Source organism: Daldinia loculata, assembly GCF_022478755.1.
Source record: "Daldinia loculata strain CBS 113971 unplaced genomic scaffold F4817scaffold_1, whole genome shotgun sequence".
NCBI classification, from domain to species: Eukaryota; Fungi; Ascomycota; class Sordariomycetes; order Xylariales; family Hypoxylaceae; genus Daldinia; species Daldinia loculata.
This window is the reverse complement of record NW_026054855.1, coordinates 258,952-282,558: the sequence shown is the minus strand read 5'-3', so window position 1 is coordinate 282,558 and position 23,607 is coordinate 258,952. Positions and strand designations below refer to the sequence as shown.

Genomic DNA, 23,607 nt, shown 5'->3' with positions numbered 1-23,607 from the left:
TCGCATCGGATGTTCGAATAATACCTCTTTAGATGCCTACATTACGCTCTGTACTACGCACAAAGACCAACATGAGCCACGTAGCTTGGGTGACTGCCTCTGTTGCGGTCCCAAACAGACTACACCTCCTTGTGGCTGCATTTTTCTGTCTTTTCATTCTTCTTCTTCTGCTTGCCCTCAAACGCCCGAAATACGTCGTTTCAGAGCAGCTTCCCCTCATCAACAGGCGTTTCGATTGGGAGCCTAGGTTGTTCGCACGGCTTCGCTGGGCGCTATTTGCTCGTGAGATCCTCGAAGTGGGATACAGGAAGGTGAGCAGCATCTCCGCGCTTCAATATCAGTATCAACGATGTAATACCTGTGTAATACCTGTGCAATCTGGATACTAACATTATTGTCAGTCCGGGGGAAAGCCTTACCAGCTGGAGCGCGGCGATGCCGACTACGTGGTACTTCCGGCAAGCTTCATCCCTGAGTTGAACCGTCTACCTGTAGACGTCCTCAATACGAGAAAACACCACAGTTCTAGTCTCCTCGGTCACTTGACAGGCATGCACGTTATTCTCAAGACGAGTTACCATGTGAAAACGCTTTTAGGCCGGATTAGCCCTACAATCAATGGGGCCACACTGCCAATGGCCGAGCGCATGACGGCGAGACTAAATCGCTTGTTTCCCCAGGAGCCTGGTTCGTGGGTATCTATAGACCCTGTTGATGCACTCGTACGCTGCATTAGTGAATGTTTAGCATTTACATTGTTTGGGCCGCCAATTTGCGATGACCCTGAACTTGTAAAGGTCTGTCATGAGCATACTAAGAATGGTGAGTAGCATTGAGCAGAGAACAGAACTTTATTTCATCGTCCTAACACGGGGCAGTCTTCACTATCGCGTTCTGTATGCGTATCGTGCCCTCATTTCTCCAACCCATGCTCGTCTGGTTGCTTCCTGCCAAGTGGCGTCTCGTTAGCGGCTGGAAAACCTGGGATCGCATCGTGATCCCTGAAGTGCGCCGTCGACTGCAAGAAAAGGACTTCGATCCCTCCAAGCGAGGTGACCTGATCTCCTGGATGTTGCACGATGCCAAAACCCCTATTGAGCGCAACGAGCACGTCTTATGTCATCTCTGCGCCGCCGTTATCGCAGGTGGAACATATAGCACGGCGAATCTCGCGTCTGAAGCTCTGGTAGACCTTATGGCGAATCCCGATATTTTGAAGGAGGTACGCGAAGAGATCAAACAGAAGCATTCAAATGTAGGCGGACAGTGGGATCTAGCCGCGCTAGACAGACTTTACAAGCTAGATTCGGTACTGAAAGAAACCTCCCGGCTCGCACCAGGCGCTGCGCTCGTGTACCAGCGTGTCGTACAGAGGGACGTCCAGTTGAGTTGCGGCATCCAGCTAAAGCGCGGACAGTTCATCGCACTAGCCTCGCAGGAGGGTATTATGGCCTATATCGCGAATCAAGGCGCACCGGGACATATCCCAAACACATACGATGGCATGCGATTCTACAATGACGATCTCGAGCGTCATAAGGCGACGCCGTTTAGTGGAATATCCGGAAATATACTTACATGGGGCTCCGGGCGCTGGGCGTGCCCGGGGCGGATAGTGGCGAATATGATGATTAAGGTGTTAATGGTGGAACTGCTAGATAAGTATGAGTTCGAGTTCATAAGGGGTAAGAAACCAGGGGTAATTCGCATTCACGAGTTCCTAATGCTAAATCCGACGGCAAAGATCAGGGTGTGTAGGAGGGAGAAGCCACTTTGCGGGGTGGTGATGGCGCCTAAATAGATACCTAGGTACCTTCTATGGTAGACACTAAGGTAGACAATTGTCAGAATGCTGAGCCCGAATAGGGGTAATAGGGGGGTAATAGGGGGGTAATAGGGGTAAGGGGCCGAGCGGCTACATAATTCCTTGAGGGAGAAACTCGAGATACCTAGCTTTTCAGTGCTCGCTAATATTTTTGTTTAACCACCTTAGATAGGCAGGTTAGGTACCTACCAAGGGACAACTGTTTACTACCTACATCTTATTGTGTACCTATCGTGGGAGATATGATTCAATCTTCTCACACTGTGCCATTAATATGTATTCAGAACAGAAAGGATCCAATGTCACGATGGGTAATACCAAAGTAACTAGATATTAATTACCTTAGGTACCTAGGTAGGAGTCGAACGTGTGGTCGCACAAAGCAGTAGGCATATCACTGAAGCTCGGGGATGTAAACGGTTACACGATCGTGCTACACGAAATCATGGTTACACAGGAAGAGCTTTCGGTATCTCGCGAAATGCTTCTCAAGATAGCAATTCATACGACGTAGACAGAGCCTCACATATCGCATGCTCCTTGACAAGCTGGGTCAGTTTGCCGTTCACCCGGCATTAGATGAACCAGTTCATCCATACTGTCACACGACATCAAACGCCCATATATCTAAGGCTAGAACAAGGAGTATGCCGCCAGCCTTACTTCGTACAATCCCACCAACCCAAAAGCAACACCCAACGTGCAAGTCGGGATTCATCACACGCTGTGGTCACTTAAAGAAAATATCCCGAATCATGCATTTCCGTATTGTTCTGACTTGTTGGTCATTAATCGTGGTTATATTACTACGCTGTTATCGTCCACTTAAAACATTACCTACCTACCTGTTATCCTTCAAATACCTACATTGCGGGGACCCCTATAATGACCGCTTTTGGATCATACCCATTATAACTTCCCCTCTCCAGAGAATCGAGGCATACCTTCAAGCCTGGAAGTGTAGCCTATGAGGCCGTAAGGCTATGAAGCCTTAAGACTACGAAATATTCTTCTATTTTACCCGTAAGCTTCGGTTGGATTTCGGTCGTATGAGGAATATAGGTTGACATACGAATGTGAAAGTTGAGATATGCATATTTGCCAACTTATCAGAATGAATACTGTTTATAGTCTTGCTGTACACGTTCAATCTTTTACTGGGGCGTGGGTCACTGCCGCAATTCTGACTGCGGCATTGGCGATTGTGCTAGCTTCACTCTTGAGGCACAAGGATGCTCAACGACCGCCCCAGGTTAGGGAGACCATCCCTTACGTCTCTAATATCTGGATATATATGACAAGTAAGAGGGCTTTTCTTGAAACAATAACGTAAGTACCCACCAGGCGAGCAAGAGAATAATCAGTTTTACATAGTTTCTCACAATTCATGTAGCCGGGCACTCCTGAATAGCCCTGTCGTAGAATGCCAGCTGGGGCCCGTGAAAGTGTATTTCGTCACTGGAAAGGCTAGCGTTTCGACAGTGCTTCAGCAATCCTCTATGAATCTCATATCGGAGCCATGGATGCTACTCATACTCAAGAATGTGGCTGGCTACACAGACAAAGACCTGGCCAAGCTAGCACGGGACAAATCAGGTATCGGAAAGTTGCCGATCCCAGGTGATGAATCCGTGCTTCCGGAGAAGCGTATCTGGTATCTCAAGCATCAAGTCCATAATGATTATTTAGCGACGCCTCAACATACAGAAGCTCTTGCAGAGTCTTTCCAGCATCTTTTTGGCGAAACGCTCAGCACTTTTCCAGTTGGAAAATGGGCTGAAGTATCCATATTTAACTTCATTCGTCATGAGGTGGCTGCTGCTTCTGTTTGCTCCGTGGTCGGCAGGCATATCTTGACTGATAACCCAACGTTCATAGATTTATTCTGGGCGTACGATAGCTATGCGGAGAGCCTGGCATTTGGTTTACCAAGGTGGCTAAACAGAAAGGGAATCAAGGTTCGTGAAGACCTACGTGCCATATGTCTCAAATGGTACGAAGAAGCGGAGCAAGGATTGTCGAATGGGGACAGCATCAAACCAGGTAAAGAATTTGACAATGCGTTTGGCTCGCAATTGTCGAAAGAGCTTGGGGAATGGGCCAAGTCGTTCGGATTCTCAAAAGAAAGCATAGCAGGTGTCTACATGTTCCTCTTTCTCGGGTAAGCCCACGTCCGCCAGGATTCACAATATATATCTCTCTAACAAGTACTCGGCGTGCCAGCTTGAATACTAACACCATTCCGATCTGCACTTGGGCATTGATGGAAATCATTAACGATACAGACTTATTTCGAGCCACACGAACCGAAGTCTTACAAGCTCTCGTTACAAATCCTGTCTCTGGGAAGCGCACATTTGACATCCGAAAGCTAGCGTCACTTCCTCTAATTCAATCTATTTACACAGAGTCCCTACGCCTACACTTAAGCCTTAACCTAACTCGAACCGCAACAGAGGACATTGCTATTGCGGGATTCACTTTGCCGAAAGGGTGCACTGTTCAAGCACCAACTCAGATTTCTCACTACGAAGAAGCTGTCTGGGGGACACCGGACCATCGGGCCTCTGAGTTCTGGGCTTATCGACATGTGAAGCCGTCAAAGGCTCAGGATAGGGAAGCGCATTTTGGCAACATGTTGGAATATTCGATTTCTGGGCACACAGGATCATTCTTTCCTTATGGTAAGTTTTCGTTTCAATCTACTTGCGCGATCCCTACTTCAAGTCCCTGCTCACAAATGCTCTGGAACAGGTGGTGGAGGATATATGTGCCCGGGGCGGAACCTTGCGAAGCAAGAGATTTTGCTAGTGATAGCAATGGTTGTCGCAAGGTTTGATGTTAATTGCATTGAGTGGACGAAACTAGACGGGTCGCCATCACAGCGTCCTGCTCAAAACGACCCGAGGTATGCCGGTGCTGGATCTGTCCCACCAGATAGAGATATGAAGATCAGGTGGAAAAGACTATGGTGAAGATTTATTAGGTCTTTCCCAGTAATTCTCTGGTTAACCGGTCGAATAAGGTCGCTCTTTTTGATGGGAAAGCTGGTATGAAGGTAGACGAAATTAGGGGCCAGCTTGCTGCTACAACTTCCCTGCTTATGAAGGTTACCAATCTTTAGTTATCAATAAAAGATTTAAATCTATACCAAAAGCTTACCCTTAGCTTAGGTTAAAACAGCAACAGCTTAAGGTGACTTAAAGCAACTTAGGCTTATTGATAACAATGGTAATTCCTTAAGGCAACTTTCGGGCAATATATAAGACCTAAGCTTAAGTATTAAAGATAAACGATGGTCTCGGATTAGATATTTTAGGATATATGAGGGTTAGGGATTTGTGTTGAAGTTGGCAATGAAAGCATAACATTGTTGAAGGAGGAATAACTATAAACTTAGGTAAGAGTAAATCACCGATATAACTGAAAGCATAACCCAGAGGCCTAGCCGGTAGATAACTAGTGCTACTCCTTGACACTTTCTTACGTAGCACCAAATATATGTCGAAATATCCCTTAATCGGCTCCGTAGCGTTAAATATACCAACCAATCAACCAATCAACCAGGCTTCGACGCAAGTATACAAACAATCAGTTCTAAAGTTCTATCTCCCTTCTTTGATCATTCTACCCCTCTTCTCAATCCCAGTCTCCATCTCAGAACTACCCATCTCAACATTTCTAACCCTATTATCACATACACTCCCACCATGAGCTCCAGAGAAACAGTCCTTATCACAGGCTGCAGCGATGGCGGAATTGGCTCCGAATTAGCCATCGTTTTCCAAGAGTGCGGGTTTCACGTTTTTGCTACAGCTCGCAACCCTTCCAAGATGTCTAAGCTTAGGGACCTGCCTAACGTGACGCTGTTGACACTTGATGTTGTCAAGCCAACTGATACCAAGGCTGCCGTCGAAGCAGTCTCAAAGGAGACGGGCGGTTCTTTGAACTACTTCATTAGTAATGCTGGACGTAACCATTTCATGCCCATCCTAGACGAGGACCTAGACACAGTCAGGAACATCTTCGAGATCAACCTCGTGGCTCCAATTTCTCTTACTCAAGCCTTCGCCCCCTTGCTTATCAAGGCTAAGGGTATGGCTGTGTATATTACCTCCATCTCTGGATACCTGAACATCCCATACATGGGTAAGCTCTTTGTTCCTTTCTCCGCTTTTAACGCTCTTGAATAACTTACACGACACTCAAAGGAACTTATTCGGCATCCAAGAGGTCCCTGGAAATCGTAGCTGAAACCCTACGACTTGAACTGGCCCCCTTCGGTGTTGACGTCCTGGAGATCGTTACGGGCGCTGTCAAAACATTGGGCCAGACATACTTTGGCGATTTCCAGCTTCCGGCGGAGTCACTGTATAAAAGCATTGAAGATACAATTGCCAGTAGGGCTCAGGGTAAAGATGGGATGCCGAGAATGGAAACGAGGGAGTATGCTACTGCTGTTGTGGGCGAGATTAAAAAACGCGCGACGGGTAAATTCTGGTATGGTTGTAACGTCGATATGGTGAAGATTAGCACAACAGCAACGGGGGTACCGCAATGTGCTATGGTATGTTCGATATCATTCTTCTTGGGCGTGCTAACACAAAATAGGACGCTGGAGCCGTCATGGGAACCGGACTTGATACGCTAGGGAAGTAAAGTAATCACCTAACAAAGGGTAGTATCCTATACTAGGATGGTACGTTATATGGTCCGGTAATAGATTGCGGACGGCATGTTATCGTCTTTCCAAAGACCTATAGAACTATTATCCCAGAGTTAACCGCCGGACTCGTACAACTTCGGTTCGCCTTCTTCAAGCTCTTTCGCCCCCGCATGGGGAAGTAATAGTGCTGAGTAATGGCTGGTTGAGTAAATCAGAGAAATCCACCCCCCTAGATAGGTGTTGTAGGTGGTATGCCACGGAACTTGCTATTGATAAAAGGAAATAACCTGGTTTTAATCGACTTGAGTATGCCGTGTGCATGTGTGCCGTGTTGATGTGTGCCGTGTTGATGTGTGCCGTGCTGATGTGTGCCGTGCTGATGTGTGACGTTGATCTTAGAAGACCAATTGTGAAGTTCCATAGCAAAGCTGACAATGCTACGAGGAGCTTACAGGTCGCAATAGCTAAGATCTGATTCGCTATGGTTAGTATGTTTTGACGTATCGTTTACTACGAGTAGATAACCAATGTATATTATATATATCGTATATGATATATGCAAGTGCATTAGTGATAGACGCCCAAACGCTTGTGATATTAAGGATGAGGCAACAATAGTAGAGTCGGTAGTTTGACTCCAATAGATAAGAGTTAATATGCAACATAATTAGTGCTCCATCAACGCGAATATCGGCCGTAGGTATATTTTCTGGTCTATCCCCATGGAAGACTTATTGTAAGAGATGATGTTAACTAGCATGTTTGCATAGGCCTACTATGCAATTACGTTCATTCAATTCGATCGATATGTTTCCCACGTTTCACGCAGACTTCCGGGACCTTGTTAATGACGAGAGGATTCATCGTGTGTTGTTTCTATTTCTGATTGGGACTTATGTCTATACTGAGGCCAAGTCATGGTGGCATGTAGGTGTACAAAGCCGTATTCAAGATACTACAAGTCTAATCCAGCGAAATAGATTCTTCTACGCCCATTATATGTGAAAATCACATCCACGCTTAGCGACTATGTTGGTTATTCCCACTTTGATACTCATCCCTCCCGTATAAGCACATGTCGCTAACAATTCATAGCGATCCGGGAAGTATTACAAGCCGTGGGGACCAACTACACCGATCGTTATTGTCTCCACAAAGAAGCAGATCGCTGAGCTTAGCGAGGCACCATGTCTCTCTCAACGAGCTGTATATGCCGATGTAAGTAAACTTCATCTCTAGCATAAGTTTCCATGCAAGTCTAATCATGTGTAGATGTTCGGGTTTAAACACACCATGAACAAACTTGAACACAATACCAGTAACAACAAAGTTATTAGGACGCGGCTATATAGTCGTCTTCTTCAAGTCAATGGGCCCGTTCACCTAGATGCTCTCTATCCCTATTTGCTCAACCAGTTGGATATTAGCCTAGAAAGAGAACTTCGTGGTGGGCGTGTTTTTAATGGTGAATCCCAAATCTTGGACACTTCCAAAGTTAATATCACTCTAACATAGAAACTAGGGGGGATTTCGTTGCCTATTGCCCAGACGGCCCGCCGGCTTGTCTCAAAGCTTATGAGTCTTATGTTTTTTGGAGAGGCCCTATGTAGGTGGAATAGATGCGATATCCTATCTTGAAAGGACTAAGCTAACGTTCGATATAGCTCTGGATGAAGAATTTTCCTCCGCGCTTTTGCGTTATCCCCAAGATATGGTGAAGTGTATGGCTGCCTTTCAGGTAGCACCATCGTTCATGACACCGTATGTCAAATCCTCAGTTATTTTTACCCATATGAAATGAGCCTCAAAATACTAATTCCATTAGGGTTATTCATGCAGCCCTCACCAACCGCGGAGAGGCTATGCACCTGATCCAGAAGAGGCTTTTCCAGTGCATAGGATCTGGACTTTCAAACCAGAGTGATGTAGATAAAATCCAACGCGTAAGTTCCACCTGAAACGTAAACGGGTGAACATTAAGTAATTTGTATTCTCTTTAGCACACTATTCTTTATAACATCATTGCATTAACAAGCGGCAGCGAATATTGGAATGCAGACCTCCTCTCGCAGTCTCTCCTAGGGATTTGGTTTGCTGCCTCTCATCAGCCGTGGATGAATCTGCACTTCGTCATATTAGAATTATGCGCACGCAAGGAATGGCAAGACAAACTACGCCGAGAGCTAGAGCAACACGTTCCGCTTGACTATAAAGGTTTAGAGCAGTTACCCCTTTTGGATGGCTTCATAAAGGAAACTGTTAGATGTAATCCTCTAGATACGCGTATGAGTGCCCTATAAAAATTTGGCTCAAGATTGGAATATGCTAATCACGTTAGCAGTTGCAATACGCAGAAAGGCATTGGAGCCTTATACCTTTTCGGACGGATCTTTCTCTATTCCCTCTGGAGCAACTGTTTGTGTGTCAGCGTATGATCTTATGCATAACCCGCAAACATATCCCGATCCAACTGCCTTCAACCCTAGTCGATATCTACCCAAAGAACCCAATAGTCAACAGCGGAAGTTTACTGAAGTCTCTGAGACGTACCCTATCTGGGGTTATGGGTCTCTTGCCTGGTAAGTGTTAAATCAGTCTGTTTTGCACTTTCGCCTACTCATCTTCTATGATTTAGCCCTGGCCGGTTCCACGCATCGTTAGCCATGAAGATGGTCATATCGCAGTTACTTCTAAAGTATGATCTAAGTCTTGAAAACAAGAATGCTAGGACTAGGTGGTCTTGGGAAACATTTGCCATGCCATATCAAAATACCAGAGTCATCTTAAAGGAGCACGGTTTGTAGACTACGTAGCTTGTATAAGTGGATGAGACCGGGTGTGAAATAGGGGCGCGCAAAGACACTTTGATTCTGACGGTAGGCAGTTTAAATTATACATAATAACATACTTCCAAGAAGAGGCTATTCCAATAGGGTATTGGCATGAAGCCCTCAATTTGACATCAAGTATTTCCATCAACTAAGTGGCTCTGTCCGTTAGGAAATGAGTTCTATCTCATAATTCCTTCCGAACTATATACAAGGCTTAGTGCTCGCAGCTCTTCCTCTGGCCAATGTCTATCAATCCCGGTCCAAAATACCCTATCTGAGCCAAATAGTCATACCGACAAATAGACATCACTATCACAGCAACAAGCAAGCATTCTCAAATCCTAAACTCTCACTTTCTCGTGGTTCCCACCTACCTAATCGGAAGTTTTCTCTGATGTAGAAAAGTTTACTCGTGCTATGCAATATGCAGTGCCTACCGAAGTAGTCACGCTTGACTGACAAGCCACGAAAGTAAATGTCGCTTATTACAGAAGAGCCATTGGCAGTCTCGGGCGAAGACGCTGGAGTTCTGTGCAAATGCAAGTTTCTCATAAACAGATAGACTTCCTCCTAGGTTAGGCTTCGTCGCACTAAGAAGTGAGAGAGGAATTGAAGTATGCTGCTGTCATCATGAGAGCAGGCTACCGCCAGAATGACTAGAAGACACCAGAGTTAGATAGATTGGTTAGCTCAAAGTTGACATAGTAGCTACCCCCGGAAACTCTATCCCCGAATTTCCACTCCGAGTATTTCTACCAAAGCTTCAGTGACCTTGCCATGAATATCGTTAGTCTCTCTATTAGTCAGAGTCCGTTCGAGGCTACGGTAGTTGATCCGGTAGCACATGCTCTTCCTCCCAGTCGTAGGGTGAGTAAACTGGTCTACTAGCTTGACATCCTCGACGTCATCTCCAGCCACGCTGCGTACGACTTCCATTACGTCGTTCTCGTGAAAGTCGTGCGCGTTAGCTTTGGTATTGCCCCCAGCCGCGGATAACGGCCTAAGCCAGAATGATACATCTCTAGCGCAAATAGGGTACTTAGAAAAGGGCACGAAACGTTTTAGCGAACTCAGGTCGTCCGAAACACCCCGAAATTGGTTTAGGAAACGCTTGTCCTGCGACCAGAAGAGACGAATATCCGGTATTTGAAACAGTAGCATGGCGATTCTTTCGAGGCCAATGCCGAAAGCCCAGCCTAATTGATTTGGCACACCTGCATTGATGTACAGGTCCTGTTTGACTACACCGCAACCTAGTACTTCTAGCCAATCACCGCCGTAGTAAACTTCAAGCTCCCAAGATGGGCTTGTAAAAGGGAAGTATGCCTCGACCCATCGCACCTGGAGCGGTTCATCTACGAAACTGGGGTCGGCCCTTACAGCAGCTTCTTTGGCGCGGGTGAAGATCTCGACGACCATGAGCTCTAGCGACCTCTTCAGATGGGCAGCGATAGCTTCGGCCTCGGCCGGGGAGTGATGTGCCGTTTGCCGAGGATTCCTCTCGTCGTGGAACGGTGGGTTTGGGTCCTCGACTTGGATATTGTGTTTCGGCAGTTTTTCTAGGTCCGCCCATATAGCCGCCGCAACATCCCCATTGGGCACTTTAGCGCGATCCCACGACCGCGCGCCCTCCATCTGGTGGAATATGGGGTAATGACTCTTATCAATTTCATCACGGCGGTAGACATCGGCACTGATTAGGTATCCTTCGCTCAGATTTGCCCGGAACACGTCCGCTTGATGGGCGCTCGTGTGCGTTCGGAGTAGCGTGTCGCTGTTGACATAGTATGTGTCTGACTTAGCTCGTCCGGGGTGGTCTTTTGGGAACCCTAGCGAATCGAAGTTCTGGTAAGTTGTAACGACAGGGTTGAAGTCATTGTGGTATTTGAAGGTCGGGGCCGTGAATACGGACTCGACGATCTGCCGGGTTATGTATACGGGATGGTCTTTTTGTAGGTGCAATCGGCGGGGGACTTTTTCAATGATGTTTTGAGGTACATTGAACCATGAATCTCTCTTATAGGTGGTGCCATCGATTACGGTAGAGGTTGTATTGGTTCGGCATTGAAGTATCGAGGTAACTGGGTATAGCAATATAAGTGTTAGGGGAGCTGAGCTTCATAAGCGAGTAAAGCTCACCACACACCTCCCGAAAGGCCTCTTTGCCGATTTACTCGTCGTAAGATATTAGAGCTGAAGCTATTTGCGCCGTCGGGAATTGCGCTAGCTATTCTTCTTGCTCGAAGACATGATGTAGTGAGCCGGTTTGCCCACATGGTCGCGCGTGGAGGGGCTGTTGGACGTTGTGGTCTAGAGGCTAGAGCTAAGAGATTTTCGCAAAGCTTTGATAAAAGATTGGTTCAACGTTGTCTTGCAGATCCGCGGGGTAACTTGTACAATGTACCTAACTAGCATGGACCTTATAAACCACATGCAGCCAATAAACTTACAACGCTGTAAGGGAAGGCGGCATAAAGGCGTATCAATTCATCGAAATATGAAGTTACCTTGATGTGAAGCTGCACTATGAGGTACAGTACATTTTAGGTAGGTAAATCCATGTGACAGATGGGTCACTGATACGCGACATTAGTGCATGGCTGCATGTAGGGACGCATGAAGCAAGCAACATTAGTATCGATGTACCTAATGTAGGTACCGACGAACCCTTTCAGCTTGTAACACCTGAATTACCAATAATGATTCCACCTTCTCGGGCGAAAAAGAGCCGGACAAAAAATAAATACCGGTAAACCCGAGCACCGGCCCATGTTTTTTTCTCTTGGCCTTTTTTTTCTTCGATGAATACCTCGAAGTCATTCCATGCCGTCAGGGCTTAGCCGCCAACTTTTCCTCCGAGCTACGGTCAGCTACACCGTTCTTTATTTACATATGGCTTGGGTTCGCTGCATTTGGTAGGTGAATTAAGTCTAGGGTTTTTGTTATACTACTACCAATCCTTACTTTACGACGTACATACATACCTACATACATTATACATACCTGACTTACTATTACTCCTCCCAACCCATTCTTACAACATAGACAGAAAACAGAAGTGCTAAAATAGTAAGCAAGCCATAGGGATGCTGCTTTTCCTCCATTCATTCTTCGAGTTACGCCCTTGTCTAGTGTAACATTCCATTTCCAATCTTAAAGATGCAGTCCGTACCCCCTCTCCCTCCGACGACCTCCCATGAGCCGTCCGTCGCCGCTACACCCGCCTCCGCAGCCGCCGCCGTAGCCGCCGCCAATGCCAAGCCTAAAAATCTAGAAAAGAAGAAGGCTGCCCTAGCCCACCAGCGCATCTCCTATCCCTTCTGGTTCGGCGGAAGCGCGAGTAGTTTTGCCGCCTGCGTGACACATCCGCTCGATCTCGGTACGTTTTGCGATCAAGAAAAAGAAGAAAAAAACTTCCATATGTCCAAGCTTCTCAGCCCTATCGAGGTACCAGATCGGACCAGCATCCGCTAACGGATGACGTACACATATAGTCAAAGTCCGGCTCCAATTGCGAACCGGCGATGCTCCTAAGAATATGAGCGGCACCTTCGTACACGTCGTGCGGACGCAGGGGGTCCTCGGGCTGTATAACGGCCTGTCGGCGTCGCTGCTCCGGCAGATGACGTACTCGACCGTCCGTTTCGGCGTGTACGAAGAGCTCAAGGCCCGCTTCACAGCAGATGGCCACAAACCATCGTTGCCGTTACTCATCGGGTTATCGACGTTCTCTGGTTTCCTAGGTGGAATATCCGGAAACGCCGCGGACGTAACCAACGTGCGCATGCAGCAGGACGCAGCGCTACCCGCAGCCCAACGTCGGGGCTATAAGCACGGACTCGACGGTATGTTCCGCATGCTCCGCGAGGAGGGGGTCCGGAGTTGGTTCCGTGGGGTTTTGCCGAATAGCACCCGCGCCGCGCTCATGAACGCCGGCCAACTAGCTAGCTACGACACGTTCAAGGGAATGCTGATAGCGTACACGCCGCTGGGTGATACTACCACGACACACTTCGCTAGCTCATTATTTGCCGGGTTCGTGGCTACTACGATATGCTCACCAGTCGACGTCATCAAGAGCCGAGTAATGAGCACGAGTCACGAGCAGGGGATTGCCCACCTGCTACGCGAAATCTATGCCAAGGAGGGCGCCTCATGGATGTTCAAGGGCTGGGTACCGGCCTTTTTAAGGTTAGGACCGTAAGTGTCGTCCCCGTCTAACTAAGCTTTATCCCATCTTCATCACTAACGGTGTCGACAGGCAAACGATATGTACATTTTTGTTCTTAGAAGCACACCGCAAGGTTTATAGAAAGTTCAAGGGGATTGAATGAGTATTTTTGCGTGCAGATACGGATGAGCCTCGATATAGCACCGATAGAGTGGATACGGATCTAGAGGTTATACCTAGAATGACGGCGTTTAGAGTCAAATCCTTGGCATTATCACAGGCGTTTGGAAGGTATTGGCAATTTTAGCTGTCGGTCACTTTAGGGTATAATGCTTTCTATTGCGTGTATTATATGCGCCCGGGCTGGTTTTCCAGACACGCGCGTATATCTACCATATGGAGAACTGATTTTATGTGAAAATGCGCATGTCTGCTTTCTCTAACCTGAGTATCCCCTAAACTCCGCGTGATGATACAATGCAACGCACCTAGATGGCGTCTCAAGAAAACCAACTTTCAGACTTGGCCTCGAGGTGACTCAAAACCTCATATTGTACAGGGCAGGTTGTAAAAAACTGCCTTCCGATAAAAGTGAGCTCGTTAGGGGTATAAGGTGCTTAACTCCATCCATTAGAACCAGAGTTGCCGTAAGGTGTCGTTCCGTACGCCGTAGCTCCACCTCCCCAAGCACTAGCAGCCCCGGGATTACCGTAAGGGGTGCTGTAGCCCTGCTCCAGATAGCCTGCGCCGGTATCCATTGCATCAGGGCTACGAGGGCCATCGTATTCGCCATTCATGCCTTCGCTTTCTCCAAGCCCGTGGATCAGACCGGCAAGTTTGCGCTGCAACTCCTTAACACCCTCCAAGATGATCGCATCGGATTGGATGTTTCCAATGCCTTCGACCTCGAAGTAGAATCGCGACGGGACAGCATCGTAGTCGAAGGGTTGGCCCTCAGCAGGCGGCTCCTCAATATCGGCATACTTCGACTTCGGCCTAGCACTACAGTTAATTACCTTGAAACAAATACATTAGGTGCCAGGATACCAACCACTCAGCCTCAGCATCTGTCTCGTACCACAAGTCCAGATGATGGAGCTTGTTATGTGGATCGTATTCGAAGCCGATGGCAGAAGTAGGAGACCATTTAGCATGCTCTTTTGCGATACCCTTTTTCGCGATGCAGTTGAGCTTCAGCTCCTGGCCCTTCCGCAGCTTGCATATTAAAGAACCGAGTCCGTCGGGGTCTGTGATGACAGGGTTGCCAATCTCGCTGTTAGGTCGGTTAAATCCAACAACTAGATCGCTAGCATACACCTTCATAACTTCGTCGCTCGTGCACTTCGCGTGTAGGGAGAGGGTCACACTACATCTTTCACAGTTCTGCTCGCAGTCGCAATCCCGCGAGTAGGACAGATTATCAATTTCGCTGGAGTTCAGAGGAATTAAGCCGAGACGATGGCTGATGAATTCGTCGGCAAGGACGGATGTGTTGGCTTCAATTTCGACAAGGTCAATAGCGATTGTTGGGACTTCGGCGTGCATGACGCGTCGGAGGGAGTTCGCGAGAGATATGTCGACATTACTCAGCTCGAAATCGACGTGATATCGGTCAGCCTATGGAGAAGTATGATTAGGACTAGAGTCTTCTGAGCATGGCAATGGTAACATCTCATACTGCCGACACCTGAATCTTGGGTCCAAAATCCTCCTTAAAATCACTATCCATCATAGTATCGTATTCCATCATGGCGACTGATGCAGCACAAGCTGCGCGTAACTCTGAACTGAAGGTCTTTGTGGGGGGGGTTTAGACTAAATGTGACAATGTAATAACTGTTCCTAAAGGGCGAAAGTATGCTTGGTTGTCTTTTGCGGTGTGATTATGAAAGGATGAGAAAGCTTAACCTAGAGAGTTGTCAAGGCTGAAAGATTTCGAAATAACCCACCTAAGCACCCGCATCAGGACCTAATTGGCGGGCGCTACGAGCAGCTTAGTGCCCATCTTTCAGTGGCGGAAACGCGCTAGTGGAGGAAGTGTGGCTTAAATACATATGCAAGGCTAAGTGTATATTATGTAATTCTCCAGGAATATTGAGCTTAGTTAATGGTGAAGAAAACTTAGAATTGTTGATTGTGTATGACGTATTGCGACTACGGACTCTGAATTCGTGGACATTAATTCGAGTCCTCGAAAGTGACAAGATAACTATTGAAAGACAAAAAACATAGAATATGCCAATTCACCGCTACTGTAGAAAGGAAGTGATAGTCCGAAAGTTTCAAACTTTAGATATAACTGCCAGCTTGAACAACAGAGATAAGGTTTCAATCTATTGGGAGATTCATCATGACTACTGCATACAAATTCGTAGTGCAATTATATTTAAGTAGCGATTGCAACCCGTTTCAATACGCTAGACTATTGACAACCATCTTCGCGACCCTGGGCAAGCCAGATATAGCAATGAAAGTTAGCGTCACCTGGAGGCAGTGTAATACCAGGGACACGGTGGAAGCGATCATGGGCAAGCCCAGAGGATGCGCTCCCTAAGGACAAAAATTAGAATAATCACGATTGAGTCCAGTAGGACTCTTTCAGAGATTAAACTGAAAAGAACAGATACTACACTTGATCTAAGCCAAAAGGCAAAGAGAGCTAAAGAAGAAAGGAAGAAAAAGATTGTAAAATTTGGAGGGGGAGGCCAGGTATTTATGGAAGTGTGTGGGGCGGTGATGAGGGGCAGAAAGGTGTGTCACAACTGGCAAGTGCTTGGCAAGTGCTAGGCAATCCATACTGTCACTTGACAGGCAAGTGACACCACCCATTGCAGGCGCGGGCAAATGGGCAAAAGCTCTTGCCAAAAAATTATTCTTGCAAAGGTTTATTGCCCCAGCTCGAGGTTCCTATCCTACCCTTCCGCCCTCGAACGGCATATACTCACTCCTCCCCTCACACACGTCATCATGTTAAAACAAGTAATTTCCAAGTCGGCTAGAGCTGTTTGCTCCAACTCGAGAACAATTGCCCAACGGCCTTTACTACGGACACAATTCTCACCGGCACCTTTAAGTCCTCTACGAAGCACAAGATGGTATAGCGACCAACCGGAATCAGCTGCAAAAAAGGAAGACGAAGGGCCAACTGCGCAGGTAGAAGCACAGGATAGCGAGGCAGCCAAACCATCAGATGCTGAGGCTGAGCTCAAGAAAAAATTAGAAGCCAAAGAAAAAGAGGTCATCGACTGGAAGGTGAATGCGCCAAGTGCACCATATCATATACCTAAAGCTGGGACCTAACAATTCATGCAGGACAAATATCTACGGTCGGTAGCCGAGTTCCGAAACCTTCAGGATCGAACACAGAGAGATATGAAGGCAGCACGCGACTTTGCTATCCAAAAGTTCGCTAAAGATTTAGTCGATAGCGTCGATAACTTGGACAGGGCTCTGACAATGGGTCAAGAGAAGATCAAGACCATGGAAGAGGAGCAGAAGAACGAGGATCTGATCAATTTTTACGAAGGTGTCAAGATGACCGAGACCAACATGCTCCAGACCCTCTCTAAGCACGGCCTAGAACGATTCGATCCCGAGGGAGAGAAGTTCAACCCTAACGAACACGAGGCAACCTTCATGACCCCAATGCCAGGCAAGGAAGATAACACCGTCTTCCACGTTCAGCAGAAGGGATTCAAGCTAAACGGAAGAGTGCTCCGAGCCGCCAAGGTCGGCGTGGTTAAGAGCCAATAAACGATATGAACGAACCCGATTTCTCACTGTATAATACGAAAGACTTTGTATACCACCACGACGGGGTTGGCGTTGGGTAATGTATATAAAAATGCTCCTCTCATGAAAAAAAGGCGGTCGGCGGGAGATTCCCTGCTTACGAGGTATACATGCATGGCATAGCATGGCATGGCATGGCATGGCTTGGCTGTTAATATCACAGCTTCCCGATCTATATGGACCCTGGGGTTTTACGTTATGTAGAGCGGTTATGAAATCATTGGGCCGAGGCGATTACCATCTAATGAATATATCCTCTTCGTATCCGATATTGAAGGTGCGCAAGCAATGGAATTATATATAATTGTGCCGAAGTCATAGGTACCTTATTCACGTTTATCATATGTGCCCAAATTACTACCTATTAGCTAACAATTAGCTAACACAACTCAACTCAATGTAGCTTGAGAGTCTGGGTAGCATTAAAAGATAATTGAATCTCAGCAGTACTACTCCGGTCACTTTTCACAATACCTAGTACTATGTACTATCCAATAAACTTCAGTGTTCACATGGAAACATACAGTATGCCAGTTGATAAAACTGAGCACAGACCGACATAGTACCAAAGCCAATTAGCTTCCCCTCAAAGTTTTGTCCGTGGAGATCCTTGTCAAGATTCGTTAATAACATTGTTTCCATTGATGGTCAGTGCATAACAAGGAGTTCTCTTTGGACAAAACTTGTAAAAGGGGTCATCCGTAACAAAGTAACTGTACATCTGTATGCGCGCAACTTCAGGCAGCCAGTCAAAAGGAAGACAAGCGTTTAAAATTTAAGCTATCGCAAACATAATTCCTTCGATTAGGTATGTTACAAACTTATTCACCTGTTCGAGTCCGTCTAGAATCGAATTGTTACCTGTTGACAACAATTAATTGCAGCCATGTCGCTAGCATCGCCCATCTCAAAGGACGGATTCTCCTACGCCGGAGATCTATTCGCCGAGGCGAGCGGCCACAACCGGCATCGGCGTGCCACCGTAGCGGAGCTCAAAGACCACTTCAGGTCCGGCTCCGAGAAGGATCACCCGGCCCATTGGTTCGAGGCCCAGCTCATCCACTACGGTCTGCAGGTCTCCAAAACAAAGGCCGTGGCTCGCATGCGTCTCTTCGACGCCGTCAACGCGGGAAATCTTTCCGTCCCGGCTCATATCCAGAAATTGGAGTCGGAGCTGAAGAAGGAATGGATCAAAAAGGAGCGCGAGGCTAAAAAAGCATTCAAGGACGCTACCTCTTCACCCGCGCCCAAGGCTACCGGTGCCAAGCGCAAGGCTGAGTCTTCGAATGTCGATGTGACTGTTAGCGTCGGCGGTATCAACGTCACCGTCTCTGCTAGCAATTCGAATAAGAAGGCCAAGACACCTACTAAACCAGCAGCTACTGCTGCACCGCCCAAAGCCGCGAAGAAGACGGAGGCCAAGCCCAAGACTCCAAAGGCGGCTGCCACCCCGAAGGCAGCTTCAACAACTACTACATCCAAGACCACTGCCTCCAAAACTACAGTTTCAAAAACCACCGTGTCAAAAACTACCACCACCAAAACCACCGCTGCAAAAGCTCCTCTGACCGGGTGGACGGCCCGTCGCGGGGGAATCCACCAAGGCCTCGGCCGCGAGAGCAGCGCGGCAACATCAACAGCATCGACCCCCCAACCCGCGCGGCCCTCCCAATTTGCCCTTCGCGGCCGGGGCCGGGCGACCGGAGGCCGAGGCGGCAGCAGCAACAGCCCGTCCCCCGTGAAGAGGGAGTACGACGACGACAACGACGACGTCAAATACGAAGACAGCGACGACGGATACGGCTACCCCAGCAGTTCGTACCGGAACAGTGCCGACCTGCACGACGACGACGACGAGGACCTCAAGCCCCTAGGCCTGCTCAACGGGCGGTACGTGCTGACCAGCGACTTCGTGACTTCCGAATGGGGCCACATCAACTTCTCGCTAGTCTTCACCCTAAGCGGGACCGAGCTCTGGGGGCGTTTCGACCTCGGCATCGTCAGCGGCGTCATGCGCCTCCCCCAACGGCCGTGGCAGTCTTCCACCGAGTCATTGGGATTTACCTGGCGCGGGCAGGAGCTCGAAGGACCGATGATATATGGAGACTCCAATCACGGGTCGATCCGATTCCTCGGAGGTGGAAAAGTGGAGGGCAAGCTGGATTGGATGGGGATTACGTTTGAGGGGAGTCGGGTTGTGGGACAGGGTACTAGGAGCGAGGTTGATATGAGTAGGATGAGGGCTGAATGGGAGGGGTATAATGAGGATGAGTATGAAAGGGAGAATCGTAGTCGGTGGTAATACTGTTTCTGTTGTCGGCTCATGGGCGGTTCTAGTAATAGTATAAACGCTACACGCAGTACGCAGTTTTCCAAGTCAAAGGGCCATTTCAAATACTCTCATGTACGATTTGATTAGGGCGTTAAATTGCGCATTCTACGTTGCATTTGTATCATAGGAGTTAGTTCAAGTTCTTATAGTGGCCGCTGTAGTGGCTCTTGTTGGGCTACGAGGGGGATATAATTATTAAAGTGTGTTCTTGTTATACTCGTCACGTACTACACTGGGCATTTTGTAGAGCATTTGCAACTAAGATTGCAACAAAGGAATTCCGTTGTCAATTAAGCTCATCCAAGCACAAAGAATAGTACCTGGGTTAGGTAGGTATTTACCTATATGTATCAAGCAAAGCAGTTCATCATCCGTACTCAACGTCGCCCCTCCCTCCATCCATCCATGAATTGTCTCATTATATGCGAATCCGGCCCTTTTGAATTCCGAAACTTGTCAACCATTAATTTTGTATTGGGAAATTTGTTCCTCAATAACAGTAAAAAGCAACGCAATTTTTCACGAAAGGAAAGTTGAAAGACCAGCCCCTCAAAGGCCTAGCTGGCTACTGAGGATGATGAAGGTGGTGCAAATTGTAAAGATCATAGTGTGATCAGGTGAATGTTAGTTTCAAAAGAAAACAGACGCATTTGCCACTTGGTGTCTCAGTAGACACCAAAATTACCATACAACTCCGAATAGGGAAGTATGAAGGTTGGTGTTAAAAAGAGACATCTCTGTCATTTCATATCTTAGTAGACAACTTCATCATTGTCAATCCCTAATAGGGGAGTGTGCAAAGAATCGATTCTCGAAGGCGATATGCCATCCTAGCAAATCAAGACCGTCATATTGATCGGGTCAAGTTGCTGACGCATCGGCGATCCGATGGAGTAAAAAGGAGATAGACAGATTGCCGCTATCGGCGATCCCGTCAGAAACAGAAAAAAAAGGGAAAGGCAAACTAAGTCACAAGCAATTGTGACCCAAATTCAAGACAACCGACTGAGATCAAAGAAGTTTAATGCAACCTGCGACAGGCCAACGGAAATATGGTACCAGCATGCTGATTTCGTGTCATAAAGAGGCAACCTGATTAATCATAATAAGAGCGATCAATCGGTTCAGGTTTGTCCTGGGGAGGAGCAAAGCAGATACGCTCGTTAGGACCTCGAATATGGGACAAGCTCTTGCCCTTTTCTTTACGGCTTTCCTGGACAGAGGAACTCTCCTCGGTTTTGCCAGGGACAGTATCATGAGCGGTAGTATTCATGCGAGGGTTGGGCATTGGCAGACTACCGAATGTAATAGGTTCATCACGCCCACAGTATGATGCCCGGTATGGACCACCGGCATATTCACCTAGGGACCCGGGCCCGCCAGGGGATGTTGTCTTATTTGGGGAAGACAGAGAATGGTCACGGCTACTAATATGATCACGGACAGTGTGGCCGACATCTAGCGAGAGGGATGCCCATGAACAATCACCCATAGGGTCAACAAGAGTATGTCCAGAAATGGAATCAACGTCTCTCATTCTAGGCTCTTCCTTGATCCGCATTTCGGGCTGTTTAGCAGCGGCATTAGTTGGATAGGTGTTATTACCATCAAGGGCACGGCAGAAGCTCTCAGCGCTGTGGCTCATCCCTCTTGTCACCGACCACGCAGGGACTCGAGGAGGTGGGATAAGGCCGTTGAGTTCATCATAAATGCCCTGAGGACTTGTTCCAGCTAAGAGACAATCCTCGCCGATCTCCTGCTCCAGTTGCGCCAGGCGCTGCTGGTTCGCCTTGAACTTCTGCTTCGACTCGCTTCGTTGCATGTATGAGCGGTCAAGTATCAGTTGCACCTCACGAACGTGGTTTCCCAGATGCTCGCGGATGCGATCATCGCGAATGCCGCGTTGCTCCTGAAGCGCTCGCAATGCGCGGTGTTCTTGCTCTGCGCGGTACTCTGAGCGTTTTTGCTTCAGAAGAGGGATAAAGTGTTCTCGGAGACTGTCTCGCTCAATCTCGAGTTCGTGGATCCTCTTGGCTTGTGCCGAGATCCTCTTACGGAGAGTCTCATCCTCAGCCTGCTCCTTTGAGATAGCTTGGTATTGAGCCCTGAGAAAAGCGTAAATCTCTGAACCGGGAATACCACCACCGTCAGATCTGGTGATTCTGTTGGCAACATCATTGACCTCAGTCTGTGAAGAAATTGTTATGTTAGTCACGGCTCAATAAATGTGCTCTGATTACCTGGCATATGATAGATAAAATGGGTTAAGACTCAACATACGTTTGTGAACTTGTCATTTGTACTAGTAGGTGGCATGCTTTTCTCTGTCTTGCCATACACATGGTCTCGGAGCTTCCTGGCATCCAGAGGAGCCATGCGATCATATTGCGCTAGGAATGTGGTCGGAGCATATGAGATGCTAGGCAAACCAGGAGGCGTGTAGATGAGAGACGGGCTATGGGGGACTTGATAAAGAGGGGAGAATTCCTCTCCGGTGTAGTAGTCCCTCTGAGCCTGTGCATCCTCAAGGTAGTAGGGATAATGGTCCCTGGCCGGTACGGGCCCCATTGGGCGCGTTCGTTCGGCAGTAGCAAGGATCTAAACAAATACTTGATTAACAACTATTCCAAAGCAGACAGCGCAAAAAAGGAGAAAGGAACCATTAAACTTACGTTTCTAGGGTCCATAATCTCTCTACGAACCCAAGGCTTACAATCCTGCGACCAGTGGAGGAAAGTGCAAGGCGAAAGACGGCCAGTAGGAATGGCGCCTTCATCATCGTCTTCATCATCTCCCCATACAGGGGGACGATTATCCGTTGCTGAGTAAACCCTGCGGTGAGGCAAAAGGTTCATCGCAGCTGGGGGAGCGATGTGGCTAATCGACGGCTTCTGAAGCTCAAATATAGCGTCACGGGGAGAATCACCGCCCATGTTATCGGATTCGATAGCCTTATCCATATAATTCAACATCCTAGAAGATACACGTGTCAGTGCGACGTGTCTATATCGGGAATACCTTTAAGATAACATACTTAGTGACATCTCTGGGGTTGTCAGGAGGGTTAGAGTTGCCATGAGGTTGAGATGCTGCTTTACGAGCTATCTCTTCGGTGTGAAATTGGATCCAATCAAACAGAGGGTCGGTGATTTCTCCCATATCTGGACCACGCATAGCTATGTATGCCTGCATCATCGCATTGGAAATCGTCTGCTTATCTTCATCTCCGATCGGCTTGCTGGCAGAACAGCCAGGGACGAACTGCTGAGATGTACCGCTTGGGCCAGCACCTACTCTGGAATTTTCAAAGATCATCTCAGGTGTTCCTGTAAGAGGATAGTCCTCAAACGGAGGGATCCAGGGCGTAGACACTCCGCCCAGGTCATCCTCATCCCCCGATATGTCGCCAAAGAAGTGGAAATTTGATCCCGCATCGCTGTATGAGGCTAAATCAAATTCTGAACACATGATGGACGGGCCTGATACTATAATGTTGAGTATTGTTATTAGTTAAAGTAGCTACTAAGGATGGCTTGTAAGGGGAACTAACCTTCGCTTTCGGTAGAAAGGTTCGGACTAAGGGACGATGGTTTATGCTTGGGTCTACACATGGTGAAGAAGAGCCCAGAGTATTGGGTGACGAGAGAAACGGCGAAGGACGCCGACAAATAGAGATGGCGTAGTGATCAAGGGGTAGGAATAGGTGATGAAGGTGTTTTGACAACAACAGGAGCGACCAGGCACAATTAAACCCAGTCGCAGAAGGTTGTGTGCTATTGTTGGCTAATAGGAGGAAATAGGAAAATAAATGGAATGGTAACGGAATGTGAGTTGAGGTGTTGAGGTGTTGAGGATGTAGGTGTAAGGTGCAAAACGGAAGGTTGTAAAGGTGTAAGGAGAAAAGAGTAGGAAAGAAAGAAACAGGAAAGAAGGAAGTCGGAAATCGTTATCTCCCACCACAACGAAATTCACAACTAAGAACACTGCGTT

The 23,607-nt window shown here is 47.6% G+C and overlaps 10 protein-coding genes across 10 annotated transcripts; 7 read left to right on the top strand and 3 right to left on the bottom strand.

The window, feature by feature from the left end:
* Window positions 1–71: 71 nt before the first annotated feature.
* Window positions 72–1,801, top strand: F4817DRAFT_310947 (cytochrome P450; the record flags this gene model as incomplete). Its single annotated transcript, XM_049299928.1, has 3 exons — window positions 72–311; window positions 402–822; window positions 879–1,801. 3 exons carry the CDS (start codon window positions 72–74, stop codon window positions 1,799–1,801), a joined length of 1,584 nt encoding a protein of 527 aa, XP_049163804.1.
* Window positions 1,802–2,939: 1,138 nt separating this feature from the next.
* Window positions 2,940–4,800, top strand: F4817DRAFT_355511 (cytochrome P450; the record flags this gene model as incomplete). Its single annotated transcript, XM_049305665.1, has 4 exons — window positions 2,940–3,154; window positions 3,219–3,986; window positions 4,049–4,509; window positions 4,580–4,800. 4 exons carry the CDS (start codon window positions 2,940–2,942, stop codon window positions 4,798–4,800), a joined length of 1,665 nt encoding a protein of 554 aa, XP_049163803.1.
* Window positions 4,801–5,369: 569 nt separating this feature from the next.
* On the top strand, window positions 5,370–6,782 carry F4817DRAFT_321971 (uncharacterized protein). Its single transcript, XM_049301344.1, has 3 exons — window positions 5,370–5,974; window positions 6,037–6,392; window positions 6,437–6,782. Exons 1-3 carry the CDS (start codon window positions 5,536–5,538, stop codon window positions 6,482–6,484), a joined length of 843 nt encoding a protein of 280 aa, XP_049163802.1. The 5' UTR covers window positions 5,370–5,535; the 3' UTR covers window positions 6,485–6,782.
* A 516-nt stretch (window positions 6,783–7,298) lies between these two features.
* Window positions 7,299–9,295, top strand: F4817DRAFT_355509 (cytochrome P450; the record flags this gene model as incomplete). The annotated part of the gene is made up of 9 exons (XM_049305664.1): window positions 7,299–7,418; window positions 7,587–7,709; window positions 7,764–7,956; window positions 8,014–8,097; window positions 8,156–8,252; window positions 8,317–8,434; window positions 8,492–8,774; window positions 8,833–9,070; window positions 9,127–9,295. The coding sequence occupies 9 exons, from the start codon at window positions 7,299–7,301 to the stop codon at window positions 9,293–9,295; spliced, it is 1,425 nt and encodes a 474-aa protein (XP_049163801.1).
* Window positions 9,296–9,341: 46 nt separating this feature from the next.
* F4817DRAFT_321969 (phenylalanyl-tRNA synthetase) lies at window positions 9,342–11,989 on the bottom strand. The gene is made up of 3 exons (XM_049301343.1): window positions 11,727–11,989; window positions 11,469–11,664; window positions 9,342–11,403 (listed from the first exon to the last, which is right to left on the bottom strand). The coding sequence occupies exons 2-3, from the start codon at window positions 11,596–11,598 to the stop codon at window positions 10,046–10,048; spliced, it is 1,488 nt and encodes a 495-aa protein (XP_049163800.1). The 5' UTR covers window positions 11,599–11,664; window positions 11,727–11,989; the 3' UTR covers window positions 9,342–10,045.
* Window positions 11,990–12,377: 388 nt separating this feature from the next.
* On the top strand, window positions 12,378–13,844 carry F4817DRAFT_2145 (putative dicarboxylate carrier protein). Its single transcript, XM_049298733.1, has 3 exons — window positions 12,378–12,701; window positions 12,817–13,522; window positions 13,584–13,844. The coding sequence occupies exons 1-3, from the start codon at window positions 12,482–12,484 to the stop codon at window positions 13,654–13,656; spliced, it is 999 nt and encodes a 332-aa protein (XP_049163799.1). The 5' UTR covers window positions 12,378–12,481; the 3' UTR covers window positions 13,657–13,844.
* F4817DRAFT_321960 (insert subdomain of RNA polymerase alpha subunit) lies at window positions 13,819–15,502 on the bottom strand. The gene is made up of 3 exons (XM_049301342.1): window positions 15,172–15,502; window positions 14,545–15,110; window positions 13,819–14,489 (listed from the first exon to the last, which is right to left on the bottom strand). Exons 1-3 carry the CDS (start codon window positions 15,241–15,243, stop codon window positions 14,111–14,113), a joined length of 1,017 nt encoding a protein of 338 aa, XP_049163798.1. The 5' UTR covers window positions 15,244–15,502; the 3' UTR covers window positions 13,819–14,110.
* A 958-nt stretch (window positions 15,503–16,460) lies between these two features.
* F4817DRAFT_310940 (GrpE-domain-containing protein) lies at window positions 16,461–17,246 on the top strand (the record flags this gene model as incomplete). Its single annotated transcript, XM_049299927.1, has 2 exons — window positions 16,461–16,745; window positions 16,806–17,246. The coding sequence occupies 2 exons, from the start codon at window positions 16,461–16,463 to the stop codon at window positions 17,244–17,246; spliced, it is 726 nt and encodes a 241-aa protein (XP_049163797.1).
* Window positions 17,247–17,764: 518 nt separating this feature from the next.
* Window positions 17,765–19,831, top strand: F4817DRAFT_321955 (uncharacterized protein). Its single transcript, XM_049301341.1, has 2 exons — window positions 17,765–18,093; window positions 18,170–19,831. The coding sequence occupies exon 2, from the start codon at window positions 18,172–18,174 to the stop codon at window positions 19,585–19,587; it is 1,416 nt and encodes a 471-aa protein (XP_049163796.1). The 5' UTR covers window positions 17,765–18,093; window positions 18,170–18,171; the 3' UTR covers window positions 19,588–19,831.
* Window positions 19,832–21,844: 2,013 nt separating this feature from the next.
* Window positions 21,845–23,526, bottom strand: F4817DRAFT_2062 (uncharacterized protein). The gene is made up of 4 exons (XM_049298641.1): window positions 23,168–23,526; window positions 22,652–23,102; window positions 22,290–22,590; window positions 21,845–22,215 (listed from the first exon to the last, which is right to left on the bottom strand). The coding sequence occupies exons 1-4, from the start codon at window positions 23,226–23,228 to the stop codon at window positions 21,889–21,891; spliced, it is 1,140 nt and encodes a 379-aa protein (XP_049163795.1). The 5' UTR covers window positions 23,229–23,526; the 3' UTR covers window positions 21,845–21,888.
* Window positions 23,527–23,607: the final 81 nt, after the last annotated feature.